Source organism: Nelumbo lutea, chromosome 6, assembly GCF_056320005.1.
Source record: "Nelumbo lutea isolate HS-2025 chromosome 6, American lotus-T2T, whole genome shotgun sequence".
Classification (NCBI taxonomy): Eukaryota; Viridiplantae; Streptophyta; class Magnoliopsida; order Proteales; family Nelumbonaceae; genus Nelumbo; species Nelumbo lutea.
Window position 1 is genome coordinate 12,475,760 of NC_142689.1, and position 17,061 is coordinate 12,492,820.

The 17,061-nt window shown below is 37.5% G+C and overlaps 1 protein-coding gene and 1 pseudogene across 2 annotated transcripts; one reads left to right on the plus strand and one right to left on the minus strand.

Annotated features, from left to right (window-relative positions):
• Positions 1–1,158: 1,158 nt before the first annotated feature.
• Positions 1,159–3,421, minus strand: LOC148847379 (purple acid phosphatase 22-like; annotated as a pseudogene).
• A 4,435-nt stretch (positions 3,422–7,856) lies between these two features.
• LOC148847380 (putative purple acid phosphatase 20) lies at positions 7,857–12,965 on the plus strand. 2 transcript variants are annotated; one of them, XM_088951601.1, is made up of 5 exons: positions 7,857–8,140; positions 9,581–9,872; positions 10,588–11,162; positions 12,430–12,518; positions 12,673–12,965. In XM_088951601.1, the coding sequence occupies exons 1-5, from the start codon at positions 7,985–7,987 to the stop codon at positions 12,857–12,859; spliced, it is 1,299 nt and encodes a 432-aa protein (XP_088807727.1). In that variant the 5' UTR covers positions 7,857–7,984; the 3' UTR covers positions 12,860–12,965. The 2 variants fall into 2 exon arrangements, with proteins under 2 accessions (XP_088807727.1, XP_088807728.1); XM_088951602.1 differs by having other exon boundaries at positions 7,877–8,140; positions 10,597–11,162.
• The last annotated feature ends 4,096 nt before the right edge of the window (positions 12,966–17,061 follow it).

Genomic DNA, 17,061 nt, shown 5'->3' on the forward strand with positions numbered 1-17,061 from the left:
GGGCTTTGCCCTAAAGGAAGCCGATTCCCAAAGTGACAAGGTCTGGTTGACAAGTCTCACGGCTGAATCAGCTTGCAGCAGGAGAAGAGAAGTTGGATTGTAATAGCTCTCTGCGCATATAACAGGAGGACCGAATTAATCTGATAAAAGTAGAACATAATTTGATTCATTGAGGGTCTTCTGATATTATCCATGGATTTATATCAGATTTTAATCAAATTCGATTGCAATCAGATATTCAATGATATAAACAAGCTAGTTAAACAAAAACTGATAAAAAATACTACATATATATATATATATTCTACTATGATACCCGAAAATCATACAACAATAAACGAGTAATATAAATATAATTTGCTGAGCCTTGTTCCAACTATACGGGGTCTGCTATATAAATCCCATTTCACCATTTTTTGAGCCTTGATTTTGATATTGCATTTTTTAATTAACAAAAAGAAATTGAAAATTATTACTTGTATAAAATTTGAACCTATGACAATTATTAAAAATGTTCGATTATTATATATACGAGTTGACATCTGTGCCCACAAGGGGGCACCCTACAATGCCCCACACCACATCCCCACCTTGTATTGGGAACATCTCCTGATGATGTCTCCCATACTGTTATCAGGAGATGTTCTCAATACAAGGTGAGGATGTGGTTTGGGGCACACAGATTTGAACTCGATACATACTAGAAAAATTTGTAACTAACTAAAGTGATAACCAATCATCTGATATTTGTCAAAATTCACAGAGGGTTTGATTGATCAAAAGCGTTTTGGTAGCATAAAATTTTTCTTTCTTAAAAAAACAACATTGAAACCAAATAGATCAATTCATATCACCCTTAATGGTATCAAAATTTGAATTGGGAAATTAAAATAAGAAGAATTTAGAGAACAAAGAAAAACGTCTTCCTCACAAAGATTTATTGAGCAACCCGTTGCTTAAAGACGATTAAAAATAATTGTTTAAAATGTATGTCTGTATTGATACTCAATTGCATATAGTCAATGGGTATGTGATTAATATATAACTGATGAGTTCTGAGGCCTGGAATTACAGGAATATCCCCTAGGAAGTATCAACAATGAAATATTGGGCGAATGAACACTGATCAAAGCATCTATATATTCGGAAGCGATTAGCTTAAAGCTCATCCGAGGTAGACGGTGCATGAGCTTGTAGTGAAACCCCACAGGCACGAGATGCAGCAAGGCTTTCCAACCAAACCTCGTCGCAGATGGTCGAGTCAGGGTCATCGTTGCGGTGCCATGACCAATGGGCATGCGTCTCGTTAACCACTCTCAGCCGCCCATGCCCAAAGCTCGCCTCTTGGAACCGAGATATTGGAGGGCTGGGCTTCTCAAACCTTGAATCAGATAACATAAACAATTCAATTAATTAACAACTTAATATGACTATATGAAGCAGGTTTTTTTTTTTCTTTTTTTTTTTTTTTGGGTGGGGGGGGGGGGGTAGTATGCTGTATATATACTCGCGTTAAAGCAAGCCCTTCTCTATTTCCTACGTCACCTACTGTCATGTGCACTGGACCACATTGGTCCCCCTTATTGTTGTAAACCCTAGTCTGAAAAAACCCAGAATTAATTTAATGGTGAAGGCATGCAACAGGTTGGTTCAGCCGGGCTTAAATTATAGCAGGCTGACAATCAGGATTTTCGAACCATTCACGACCTGGATGCTTAGACTGTTCGGCCCGGGAACCGTTCAGGCATTTGGTTTCATTTCACCCTTAACCTGGTTCTTGGCCAAAACCTTTGATTTGGTCAGTGATCAGCTGACTCAGGCGGTTGACCCATCAACCCCCTTTTGACCTGTTTAACAGTTTTGGTCATTTTTTGTTTTTTAACTATTTTATTTTTAAGTGTCATTCATTCATTCGAATCAAACAGTAGAATCATCAACCCAAAAATCAGTGGCCAGAACAGTTTCGGTCCCGGGACTGTTTTTAAAACCTTGCCAATAATGAATGACTTACAAAGCGTTCGTAGGCATGAACATGGCCAGCAAAAACAATGTCAACTCGGGCCTGATACAGCAAACTCTCCATGGCTTTCCTCATGCTCTCTCCTTCCCCTTGATGGGCAGAATCGGTGTTGTACCACGGTGCGTGAAGGAGGGCCACAATCCATGGGGTCCTGGCCCGATCGACCTTGGCCAGGTCAGCGTGGAGCCACTTGTACTGGGCCGAGCCAGCATCGAAGTCAGTGTAGGACCCCAGCATGACGACATGGACCCCGGCTACACTGAACGAGTAGTATAGATTGGACCGGGATCCGCTCTCCTCGAAGGGCATCCTCCACCTTGCATTGTAGGCGGTGAAGGCCAGGGGCTGGACAGTAGGGACAACTTCGATCTCATGGTTGCCCTCTGTGATCATCCATGGACGACTGCTCGCATATGGCTCCACAAGGCATCCGAAGGTGTCTCAGAGAGTCTGTTGGCCGTCTGCATAAGAAAGATCTCCTGGGAGCAGAAGGACGTCGTAGTTGCTATTGTTAATGTGCTTCAGGGTCGATGCCGTCCATTCAGTTTGTCCCAAATCTCCTACGTAATATCAAGCAATTTCTATTACGCAATATCAATCAGCTGAGATTCAGCTCTGCTAGTGTGAAAATGATAAGTCCATCCAAAGAAGAGGAAGGAGGAGATAGTGTGTAAGGGGATGCTTGCAATGAGACAATGATGAATGGTATATAAACCTGCAACTGCAAATTCAATGGGGAACGTCGATGGGGGTGTCTTGAACGAGAGCTCCTGGCCGGTTCCACCACAGCGGTAGTAGTAGTATGTGTTGGGATCCAGGGGTCCAACGGTAACGTGATGGATCTTTCCAGAGATGTAAAACAAGTAATGATAGGACGTGTGTTCGCCGGTGGCCGATGCTTCATATTTTCCCGGCGTTTTACCGTATTCGATGATTGAAGGGGCGTGTCTCTCGGCCGCCATCCACGAAATTCTCATATGATCTCTTCCAATCAACGAGATATGAACCTGAAATGTTGACAATGAAGCAGAAAAATAGATGGGTACGTTAGTGGGTATGCATTAAAAGGTTTGTAAATTAACAATTGGGTCTGCACCGAAAATCTGAAATCTGCATGTTCTAAAATGAATCAAGTGGAGAAATAGATTACTGGGTCTTGTAAAGAATCGAACAGACAGAGAGAAAGAGGGAGACCTGTTGCGGTTCGGAACCAGAGCGGTTATGTGGAGTAAATATAATACCCCGAGGAGGAGGTCGGATAAATTCCGGCGATGCCAGCAGTAATTGTACGAATTGCAGGAGGACGAAGATGGCTATTAGCAAGGAAAGCACATTAGACGCCCATGTTTTCTCCATTTCTCTCTCTGTGTTGAGCACTGGCCGATCGAGGAGGGGCGCCATTTGAAGAATTGAACGAAGAATAAGTAGTAGATGCTGCTTAAAACTTCAAATTAAAGAAACGTTTATTAAGAAGGATTCAAACTTGGGAGAGCAAATAAGAATACATTCACAGAATTTCATGGCGTTAAGGAAGTATTTTGGTATACTCAAGTAATTCAGCTTTCAGCATCTCACTGCATATTACATTGAAGTCACATTTGATCATTTAATTATGGGTTGAGTCGATAACAAATATGAAGGAAACCGGGTGTTACCAGATCAACCAGCAAGATTGTATATTTATTATTATTGTTTGTTTTATCTGTTTCACGACTACTTGTAAACAAGGTTGAAGTAGAACAGACGTTTCATTGGAGAATATCCTTCTAATCTGGGGGGTCAGAATGTGTATAAAAAAGCACATTCCAATTGTACATTTGAGAACATAGTTAGCAAAATTGCTTATAAGTTATAATGATCAAATGATTTTATAAAAATTGATGTTTTTTAATATGTTTTAGCATAGAAATTTTTTAAACGTATTTATTTTTATATCTATATATTTAATATATTAAACACACTTATATGAAAAACATACCAAATTTTTTACTAACTTTTTTTTTTAAATAGGAATAATGCATTACAAATAAATTTGTATTTGGCTGCTTTGTTGCCATATTCTTTGTGCAAATTATTTTCATTTGCATGGGTGTAAAAGTATGGGAGTGCTAGTAGGCTAAGGTGTAAATTCTGGTTTACTTTTGCTTCAGATTTTACTTTGTCTTATTTGTTTGTGAGAAGTAAAATGAGTGATGGAGGAAGCAAGATGTGTGAATACCCAATTCCCCATTTTAATTTATAAGAGATAGAATTGAGATGCAAAATTTGTACTACAAATAAATGCAAATGAAACAAAAAGTACAAATTTTGTAGAAAACATAATTACAAACAAACGGATGCAAAACTGAGCTTTTTGCATCCCGTTCAGTTTTCTACTACTGAAAGCAAAAAGAGCATAAATTGTAAATTAATGAGCATTTTCCCTGCTGCTTTCACATTTAATAACTGATTAGGTGTATATCTTGACAATAAACACTGACGTGGGATATAAAATGTTGCAGGAATGATCTCCAAGGCTTGGGTGTGACAACATTTGTTTTTGTTGTTGTTGTTGTAGAAGCTGTTAGTTTTGATCTGATGGATTCTATCTATCTTTGGAATACAAATTAAACATGTTATACATCCTAATTAGGCTTATGTTATCTGATGATAGAATTGTGCAAGAAGGTATATGGAGGGAATCGAATTGTTAAAAGGTCATCTTACTGATGTTCCTTCATATTATTCGTTCAGCCATGCTACAAATAAAAGTATCACTTGAACAGTTAATAAATAATAGATGGAAAAAAGAGATTAAACACTAATGCTGTGTTTAATTTATCAGAAAACAAGAGAAAGAAAAAGTTGAGGGAGAGATCTCAACTTTCTGTTTCTCTTGTTTTCTGATAAACCAAACAGATTTATTAGAAGGTAATTAAAAACAAATATATATATATATATATATATATATAGAGAGGTCTTCCAATTGAAACGTACGTGTGGAGGAAAGACCCAAAGCTCAAATATTGCACTCAATATGCGAAACCTTATCTATATGGTTTTACTGTACTTTCCACTCTTTTTTTTTTCTTTTTTCTTTTAATATTTTGCTAAATTCTTCCACTTTAGGAAGGACCAAATCACCTCTTATGATGAACTTGTGTAGTTGTGTTGTTATAATATTGACACACCAACATACATGCATTTTAAAGAAGGAGAAGTAGATATGCTTTGTTTTATACAAGGTTAATTGTCATAAACTAATTAGACTCATAAAATTAAACCGATCGAGCAGCAATCTTCTAAGTAAAAGTTACTGAAACAATATAATTAACTCTAAATTAATACAACACATTTGGTGAAGGAATCTGAATTTAACCATGCATAAATTCTATAATAAATTATGACACCCTTAAGATTACTTGTTTTAGTAATTATTCCATTGTCTTCAAGGACTTAGTTTGAATGTTGAAAGAAAGTATCACGATGAAATGAGAGTATTTCACAAGTATCATGATGAAGGGAGACCAGTCGGTGGGTTGGATGGCAAATCATTATGGTAGAAATTCTAAGGAAAAATATTTCTATTGATATTAAATATCTTGTAATAGCCTTAACCTACATAATCTCTAAGGACTCATAGGGCAAGATTACTTCCAAGTTCCAACAATTAGTGTAGTCTTTTGGCTTCTACCAAAAAAAAAGAAAGACTTTATACTATTGGATGGACTTACACTTGAATCTTGAAAGTGTGACAATAAAGAAGAAATCTAATTTTATCGAATCCAATGATGAGGAATTTCTGTGGAAATTCATCACCAAAGACTATATATATATATATATATATATATAGAGAGAGAGAGAGAGAGAGAGAGACTTTGAGGACTTATAGCGCAAGATTACTACCAATAATTAAGTGTAGTCTTATTCCTTTTACCAAAAGAAGGAACTTAGTTGCAATGCTTAACTTGATAAACTATTGGGCTGGACTTTTTTATTAACTATAACTCATCCATTGTCATAGATAGGGACGTTTAATCTTGAAAGTGAGAAGTGAGACAAGGAAGCAATATCTCAGTTTTGTCCAATCCGTGGAAATTCATCCCAGAAGGTATATAGATCCTAAGGCTGTGTTTGGTTGCACTAGTGCAATATTTGCACTAGTATAAATGCATGCAAGTGCAAATGTAAAAAAAATGCAAATTCTTGTTTAATTTTGTTTTGAATTTTATTTTATTTTGCTTCATGTCTTAATTTACTTAATTTGTATTGCAATCAAATAAAATAAGCTAAAATTTGAAACAAAAATAGCTCAGAATTTACACTCAAATCATTTGCCATGCCAATGTTTTGCATCAATGCTTATTTATTTGCATTGCAACCAAACACAGCCTAAAGAAAACATTGCTATTGATATTCAACATCTTCTAATAGCCTCAACTAAACATATATAAAATTTTATATAGGTAGTTTTAATTAATTCAGTCAAAACTTCCAAAATTATGACATTAAGTATTTGACAAGCAAGATAACCCCATTATATCTCTGACCATAATATTCCATATATAACCTAGCAAAACTTTGTCAAAAGATACAGATCGATGATTATTGGAGTGTTTGGGTGACCTAGTGACATGTATTCAACGGGGTGCTTTCCTTCGACAATTCAACCTATTTAGGGGGCATTCTTTTCTCAGATTTTGAGAGGGGGGAAAGTTGGTCAATGGAATTTTGGTTCCTATTGATCAAGAATTTCATGTTTTTTTTTTCAGATTTATATGGGGACCAGGAAAAGTTTATTTTCCTGAGTAAGTAATTTCCATCTTCTAGGTGGGTATGGGGAAAGTTGCCAATACTTTCCCAGATAATGTCATTTTTAATAATAGATTTTTATAGATAAAATGATCATTGCCTTATTTACATGAAAAATAAAAGAATATGGATATATGTAATTATCCAGATAAATATATTTCTGTTGGGAAAGAGAGCTAATATCAGATATAAATTTTTTAGCTTCCCATACATGCACCGTTAATTCTGACGAAGTTTCTCTCTTTACACTCAGATCTTCATCATTTGAAAACTTCATGTAAACACATCAAAATCAATTTGGGATTGAAGATTGGTTATGGGAGGAGGGATAAGAGAGGATGCATAGGAGTTTAGTAATATTAATTGCAAAATGAAGAAAGCTATCTACACTTTTTGTTAATTATTTTCTCTTGAATTTGACATCAAGAAATACAGCTATTAGACTTTTAGTTAACCACCCATGGAAGATTTCCCCAAGCGCAAAGCTGGCATCACCAAGGATTAACTTTAAATGACAAAGGGACAAAATTAGACCCCCCTTAAGCCTTGCTTTTACATAAGTACTGTTTCTGTTTATGTTTTGTCCTTTTGTGATTTGACTCTAATTCTACTGCAGTTGTAGTTTTCTCTTTATCCAGAAGAAAACTCTTCCAGAGTTGGCTTGTTCACGTAATTTTCCTATAATGATGTTGTGTGCACGTGAACTTTGCCATATAAAATAGTGAATGTGGAGCCCACCCCACCAGGAAAAATGCCACATTTCATAACTAGACCCACCCAGTTAATAGATTCCAATCTAACGTTTCTAAAAGCGGTCAAAGGCTGATGGGGTTTAGTGCGCGCAGACCAGCTTTGTTGTGAAAGTCAGAAGCAGCAAATAAAAGGAAGGGTAGCACAGCACAGTTATAGAAAACTTAACACGTGGCTCCATTGCTGTTGCTCCACGTGGTAAGACAATCCAAGTTTTATAAATGTGTCAATATGTCATACTTCCATTCGTACGTACCCGTAAAATTTAAATACGCAGCAGAGAACTGGACAAGAAAGGAATGCCCCTCCCTTTCGGACACTCTTCTCCGTGAAGGGAAGAGTTATATGGTCTTTAATCTTTGAGAGATCTTCTTTCCTCTTCTTCTTTGGTGGTGCCGCTGCTGGTTCTCGTTCTCTGCAGCCATGGCCATTCGGGGACAGCTTCTGACGGTGGCTCTTGGCTTCGCCTTCACTGCAGCCTTTCTTCGCTCTGTGGTTTGCCTTAATCCTCCACCACAACATGACGCCCTCGACGTCCTTCCTCCGACCAACTATCTGGGTTCAACTTCGCCCCAACAGGTACTACAACCACTGCTGCTTCTGTTTCTGTTGCGTTAATTTGCTCAATTGATATGTCAACTTTTGGGTTAAATCAACACAGTCAGCCTTCAGAACAGAAAGAACAGTTGTGTTAAATCCCCATTTTCTCTCTTCTTTTTGTTACTTAAAATTCATCATTTTGCCTTTGGTTGTGTTTGATTGCAGTGTAATTTTATTTGCATTGATACAAATATACAGGACTGCAAATGAAAAGAATGCAATTTCTAATTTAATTTTGTTTTGGGTTTTATATTAGTATGCTTCATGTCTTATTTTATTTCATTTGTACGGCAATAAAAAAAATAAAGTTCATTTGTATTTTAATCAAACAAAACGAGGCAGAATTTAAAACGAAAATAAATCAGAAGTTACACACCTAACTCTGTTTGGTTGCAATGCAAATATATTTGTACTGATGCAAAACTATGGCAGTGCAAATGATTCGAGGGTAAAGTTTGACCTATTTTTGTTTTAAATTTTAATTTAATTTGTTTGATTACAAATGAAGTAAATTAAGACATAAAATAGAACAAAGTGAAATCAAAAAATAAAATCAAACAAGAATTTACATTTTTTATATTTGCACTCCCATACATTTATACTAATGCAAATAAAATTGCATTGCAACAAAACACAGCCTAAATCATTTACACTACCATCAGTGTGAATAAATTTGTACTGCAGTCAAACACATAATTAGGGGGCGTTCTACAACGTGAATTATTTTTCTTGTTATGCTCTAAGAAATAAATCAAAACAATTTTATTTAAAAACATATTGATTTCTTAAAACAAAAATATAATAAATATGTTCTTGGTTGTGTATATGTTTTATCTTATTATTCAACATCATGTTCCATATATATTGAAAAATTTGTTTTTATTATGTATTGTTTTTTTAAACAAAACCAACTTATTTTTCTAGTCCAAGAACATGAAAACAAAAATTGAATGCCCCTTAATTATTTATATTTTCATTAGGCTGAATTTGGAAGGAGTACAAATGCAAATATATAAAGTGCAAAATCTTATATTTTATATTCTTTTTGCACTGTACATATTTGCATTTGTACTCTTTCCAAACTGAGCCGTAGAAGAAAACAGCGTTCCAATCTGTCTTCCTGGCTCCTGCTTTAGTGCCTTGTCCACTTTTTTCATTCCATTAATCGGGAGTTTTATCCGTTTGAATACGTGGACTTCGGATCAAATGATGGTTAACCGATTGATGGGCACACCCAAAAAAATCCGGTACTTGGTTGGTGGACCCTATTAGCTGTTGACCACACTTTCCTCATAAATTGGGATTGGGCCCTGGGATTGGATTTTGGACGATCTAGTAGTAGGCCCCCAAAGAGGCAACTGATACCACCGTGATATATACCATCTTTCATAAATAAAAAAGCATATTATATTGCTGCAGGTTCACATATCTTTAGTGGGTAAGGACAAGATGAGAATAATGTGGATTACCCAACATACAAGCCCAGCAACAGTAGAATATGATACATCTGCGGGGACTCACGGTTACTCTGCAACTGGAAGTACTTATTCGTACGAGTATTTGATGTATAAATCGGGAGAAATACACGATGTAGTAATTGGGCCCTTGGAGCCCAATACAGTCTACTACTACCGGTGTGGATCCAACTCATCTCGTGAATTCAGCTTCAAAACCCCTCCGGTTCAGCTTCCCATTACATTCGCTGTGGCAGGTAAATAACACGGAACCATGAAGAAATAGTAAAACTACATGGGCTGAAAGCATGCAAGAACTGGTGCAGCCCATGTTGTAACGATAGTCAGCCTGGCCCAGCACTTCATGAAAGTGCTGTCAATGGATCGGGTCTGATTCCAAACAGGATGGACCACTCCCCAACCAGTTAATTATTAATCGGTTCCCATAAGATAGACCCAGAACCGAACCAGAATTTAATTAAGATAATGAATTCTGACTTGGTTAGACCTAATTATACATGATAATAACAATTTTAATAAAAATGAAGACAAAATAATAAACTGTTCATATGTTGATGAAACCGGTGTTTTTAATGAAAAGTACCATCTACAATATTTACCCTTTTAGACATAAATGTAATAAAAATTATAGAAAACTCAGGATATTTCTATATATTATTATTATTATTATTATTATTAACTATATAATCGGTTTGGTTCTTATTCAGTTCGGGCCGAACAGCAAAAACCAATCCTCACCCAATTATTAAGCGAGACACAAACCATGAAACCGGAACAACATAACCAGTAAGGAGTCTGGTCGGTTTGTAGACCTGACCCATTGGCAGAGCGCTATTCATGATTCTGACTCTAGGCATGTAGTGGATCAGTTGGGCTTGATCCAGCCCATTATCATTTTTGACTTCATTAGTTGCGCTACTTGAGAATCTTGATGTTTCATATGAAATTTAGGTGATCTAGGCCAGACCAGGTGGACAAAATCAACCCTTCAGCACATTTCTGGATCCGGCTACGATGTGATGCTCTTGCCCGGGGACCTATCTTATGCAGACTTCAACCAGCCACTCTGGGACTCATTTGGCCGCCTGGTCGAACCACTTTCCAGTCAACGGCCTTGGATGGTGACACAGGGCAACCATGAGATAGAGAAGATCCCTGTCATCCATGCACACCCCTTCACATCCTACAATGCCAGGTGGCATATGCCATTCGAGGAAAGTGGGTCCAACTATAACCTCTACTACTCCTTCGAAGTCGCAGGGGTCCACGTCATCATGTTGGGGTCTTATACAAGCTTTGAAGCAGGCTCCGATCAGTACAAATGGCTTGAAGCTGACTTGGCAAAAGTCAGCAGAGAGAGGACTCCATGGCTCCTTGTGCTTGTCCACGCGCCTTGGTATAATTCCAACACTGCTCATCAGGGGGATTATGAAGGAGAAGGGATGAGGAAAGCCATGGAGAAGCTGCTTTTCGATGCTCGCGTGGACATTGTTTTTGCTGGTCACGTCCATGCTTATGAACGCTTCGTAAGTTCATTTCCCTAGCTTTTTGTCTTCAATCATGAGGTTCAATACTGCTTGCTGGAATCTTAGGCTGTGTTTGGTTTGAAAGAAAATGTAGGGAAAGATGCAACTGCATAAAAATAATGAGAATAACTAGAGGTGAAAGTCGGGTTTCAGGTTTAAAAAAGTTAGGGTCCGTTTTAGCTTGCACTTGGATCGGAATAGGAATTGGAATCAAAGTCTCTCAAAACCGGAATTGAAATGGTCGATTCCTATAATCTGCTTAATTCACATGGGAATCAGAATCAAATTAGAATAAACTGGAATAGGATCTCATTCCCAAAAGAGGGAGGAGGAAATAGATATTCTCTCAAATGGGGTACTGTCATTTCATCAAGAAAAGGAGTGTAATTCCAATTCTGCACAACCAAATGATTGAGAATTAGAATGGACCATTCTGATTCCAATTCCAGATGTTTATTCTCGTGAACCAAATAGAATTTTGCACTTTATTGGGTCTGAACCTTTGGGCCAGATCTATTAAAATTTTAATAAACTGACCAAGAATAACTTGGGAAATATATAGGGGAAAAACTATGGCTGTTTGGGAGATTCTTATCCATTACGTTTTACCCCCACTCAGTTCTTCGCTTGTCTTCGGCCAAAAGAATATTGGTTGCAAATATTCTTCTTTTATCGAACACCGATGGTGACATGTCATGCCCAAGAAGCTATCGAGCAAACCAAATTGTTTTTTCCAAGCTCAAATCTGCTATCCGCACCGATGGTGACACATCGGGATGCAACTGTAGTGTCTTATTGATAATGTGGGTAGCACTTTTTCAAAAAAAGTCAAAGTTTTTCCTTTTCTAGTCCCCTTTTCTTTGTATTTAAGAAAACTTTAATAAGAAATTGATAAAAAAAAAATATTCTTAATTAAAAATGGTTCTTTAACAAACACCATTGGTTGGTGTGATGGTAAAATTTCGGACTGACAAATATGAGAGCGTGGGTCCAAACCTACAAGAGGTCACTTTGTGCAAATAAATGCAAAAAATTAGGTCCTTATCCAGTCCACCTCTAGCAAATTTCCAGATAGCAGGAACCAACAATGGAAAATGGCCCTTTTAAAGAGACCCACAGAGTTCTCTTAAAATTCAAAAAAAGAAAATCTTCAATCTTTTGCCTGTTAACAAAAGCTAACCAAAATAAATAATCAAATTTCATATAGTGACTAACTAGATAATTTGAGTTATTTTGTTATCTTACCGTTGATCAATCCAATTTCCAGACTCGAATTTATGAAGGGCAAGCTAATGCTTGTGGTCCAGTGCATATCACCATTGGAGATGGTGGGAATCGTGAAGGCCTTTGCAGGAGGTAAGTTGTTTCAGCTACCAGCTCTGACGATCTTCTCTAGTAATTAACTAGTCTACTTAGTACTGTTAAGTCTGCAAATTGAATCACATATTTTCTGAGCTTTAACTTGTAATTAATTATCGTTATACAACGTCAACCAAAAATATATGTGCAGGTATTTGGATCCCCAACCAGAAATATCAGTTTTCAGGGAAGCAAGTTTTGGGCGTGGCCAATTTCAGGTGGTGAATGCAACTCATGCACTGTGGAGCTGGCATAGAAATGATGATGATGAAACAGTCAGAGCTGACATGGTCTGGTTGAGTAGCCTTGCATCCGATCCAGCTTGTAATAGAATGTAAATTTCAGGTTTGTTTTGTCTTCACATTTGTGATTTGTCCAATTCAATTTCTTGGTATCTGTAACTAAATTTCCAGTGTCATAAAAATACGAAACCATGGTTAAAAGTATCGATACTCATGATATACAAAAGTTGTGTGACTCAAAGAGGCGATACTCGTGGATTGAAATTGTTTCAGCTTTAACCATGTCATCTCTGAGAAGAAAACTAACCTGTGAATATGGCTATTTGTCATAAATTCTTGTATTTAGGCCCTATTTGGTTTGTAGGAATAGAGGTTTGGAATCGAAATCAGAATAGACTATTCCGATTCTAATTATTTGATTGGCCAAAATTCGAATCCCATTCCCATTCCTACTGAAATGGCATTCCCCCATTTGAGGGATTAGCCATGCCCATTCCCTATCCTTCCCTTAGAATGAAATCTCATTTCGACTTATTCAAATTTTAATTCTAAAAGATTTCAACTCCAATTCAAATTCCAATTCTAGCTGTGAATCAAATGAACCCTTAATCTACTGGGCAATACATATCAATACTTTGAACCTTATAAAAAACTAACAAATCCATTCACCTTATATCTACTCAGGGTCTCTTTCATGGGAATGTGCTATGGCAAAGCCACTGTTATGTTGATTATTCTAATGCAACATTCATTATTTATTTTAATGGGGTGCGGTGGTTTCATTAAATGGATCCGGATGTGCATAAGTAATGAGGTTAAACTTGGTTGTGTACAATTGTGAGAGCTGGGATCTGTTCTAATATGGAATTGGAATGGGTACCCCACATAGTGCGCTCCACATCCAAACGCAAACCACATGGGAGATGATCTAAATGCACGGCGGATGTGCTTGTGGGGCACGTATAGGGCATGCTATGTGAGGAGCCCATTTCAAACTCTCCAACATAATATATGTTTGCACAGGAATGGGATCTGCTCTTTGGGCGCCTCACATGCACATTCACTGTGCATTAGAAATATCTCCCATGAAAAATAATTTATAAGTACGGAAGATGTTCCCAATGTATGATAGGATGTGCATATAAGACGCTCTAGGAGCAGATTCGGTCTCATTTGCACATCTTATTATAATGCGAGTCCTAACTAGTTTTACGATGGATCCCATCTCATAGTAAGATCTGCAGAAATAGACATTATATTGAAACTCGTTGGAAAGGTATTTTGTTGTGAACAGATCCGACCCGAATTATGAACGTGGGATGGAACACTCATTCCATGAAACCATGTGGCCAATCGTTGTGATTAAAATATAGCATTGGATATCATGATCTTTATATGAAAAGACAATAAGAATCTGTATTGAATTTTCTCAGGCTTCAAATTTATCTCTGGGATAGGTGCAAAATAATGCCCCAACACAAGCACTAGCATAGCAGATAGCCAAAGTACCATAGGCTGAGCTAAGGCCCAAGATGACCCAAACCTTAAGCTTGTGGGATGGGAAGAACCTTCCTCAATTAGGAAAAATGTGAAGAGAGAACAATATTGTGTTCATTTCTCAAGAGTGTTGCGACAATTCAATCTACATATAAAATGGATGTATCATATGTTTAGCATTTTAAAAGGAATCACATTAAGTATGAATCTCCTGTCAGGCTGTCACCATGGTACATAGCCTTTGTCCCTCCAAACTTAATGCTTGATTTTAGGTGGGCCCATATAATTATAGATGGGTTGTTGGGTTTTGATTGGTGGTTATAGGCGATATTTATTGATGATGTGCGATTTAGTTGCTCTTACTTTTTTCAGCAGTTTGAATGTTAGACTAATATGTAGTAGGTCGAACTATAAGAAAAACAGTATCAAAGGTCCTGGGGTGTTTTATCCAATGTGGATATTTCGATGCTTAAGTTAGCGAAAAATGTCATAACAAGCTGATTTGCTTATAAGTAAAAGAGCAAGAGAGCTAAATCGCATATATGTTATAATGCTGGAGGTGATGCCCATTATATAGGCAAGTTATCGTAAACCTCACAAAACATATCCCAGATCTCCAGCCTACGTAACCAGGAACTTGTTTCGCACCCAAAGATGGATTTCGTATGAGCTGATAAGACTTAACGAGTTTGTCCGATCCAAGTGGGATAAGGATAAGGCTCACTGACATACGGTGTGATCCCAAAGAGATTGGAGACGACGACTAGCTTCTAGAAGAGGGCTACGTGGCACCTCAACAGGTCGGGACATCACAAGCTGCACGGACCTCGGTCTTAGCCGAGGTGTCCAAGTTGACCTGGCTAGCTGAGGTGTTTGGAAATGTTGAGTTGTCATCTAATCATTAAGCCGTTCCACGTGTCCGCATACTAACGGGTTGGGCCAAATTACCCCTCATCAATTCCTCCCAACTCTCGCACCTAAGGTGCTCAACTTGGAGCGAGAGTTCACGACAAGTTTGGACGAATCTGGTTTGGCTGAGGTTCGACCTTCAAGCCAAATCTAATCGACCCAACTAGCTCAACCTTAGGGCAAGATTGCGTCTCAGGAATGCATGGATGTTTACGCATACTATAAACTCCACGGACATCAAAAACACACTCAACCAAGTTTGACCTCGAAATTCGAGCAAATCACCCTCCTGAAAACCACCAGATTTGATCAATCTAGGCCATCCATGACCGGTTATACCGGCTATAAATAGGGCTTTGAAGACCCATTTTTCTTCGTCCCATTTGAGCTCTCGTGCAATTAGAGGTTGTGAAACGTGCATTGTCGGTGTAGCCAGGTTGATTGTCTCTTTCCATGAGTCATATTCCCTTGCTCGTTTCTTTCGTTTTTTTCCTCTAGTATGTTGAATAATAGTGAGTCTAGCGAAACCTTGATTATGGTCCTGTTCATTTTCTGGTATTTAGCGGGGGGATATGTTAGTCAGTCAGCAAATTGATCATGATCCTTGCATTAATTTGTCGTTATATTGGGTCTTATAGTAATTAATGATACCTAAGAATATCGATTATCCGGATAACTGATACCCTCTCTCAATGTGGATAAGCAATTTATCTGTACACTAATAACACCCTCCCGCTTATATGTTTACTTAGGAAACACTTATCCAATTGAATAAAACACTTACCTAGAAAACACTAATAACACCCTCCCGCTTATATGTAAACGTATTTATCCAATTGAATAAAAACAAACGGGCCTACAGCCTTACAGGAGATATATTAGACACGAGGAAAAAATAAAATAACACCCTCTCCCTCCCTCCGGGTTTCTCTAAATGGGTCCAACCAGGTACTCTTGAAGGCAACTGGTCAAGTTGGTATTAAAAAATTAATTCGAAGTGTGAATGCAAGTTGGTTTCAGGATCAGAGCACTCAGTACCTACCAATCGGGTGGGCCACGTCCGAGAAATTTCTTAACCATGTAAACAACACCAACCCAATCAGATCAAATGGGCCACCTGCTTCATGGTCTTATTTTCTGGTTTTTCTTTCATATCTAACATGTTGGGGCCCATCTCTTGCTGGGCCCTTCCAAGTTCATACATCAAAATGACAGAACCCATGGCTATTGGAGGAATTTGGAGCAATGGAACTTAAAATAAGCACGCTTAATTAGGAATATTTATTCTCGAGGCTTAAATGGCAAATAATGAATTAATTAAGGTTAAAAAGAAGGTGAAATCAAGGTTGTGTTTCGATGGGGTAAAATAAAGGAATACATATGCTATTTATTCGGAATATTAAAAAATAAAGGCATGTCATTTTCTTACAATTATTTTTCACTTTCAATAATTGTTTAATTGTTTATTTTCCACCCATGTTCTAAAACCCGGCCTAGACGGAAAGCAGGTTTTTTCTCGGAATTGATAGGTCAGTGGTTCAACTATCATATCAAAAGATTAATCCATAACTTCACAACAACGAAAAAGTCTTAAGAGAAAATAGTGCAAAAATGATAACCTGTCAAACGGGCCAAACAGCAATTCAACCAAAAGGATAACGAGTTATGAATCAAGACAACATTCTTTTTTGTAATGTGACGGATCAGAATTCAGAAGTAACATTTAGGGTCCGTTTGGTTTATAATTAGAATTGGAATCAGAATTGGATTGACCCGTTCTCATTCCAGCAGTTTGTTTGAATAAAATGAGATTCAGATTCACACTTTCTTGGTGGAATGGAATTCCTCTATTTGAGGAAATGTCCATTTCAGCCTCCCCCTTGGGAATGAAA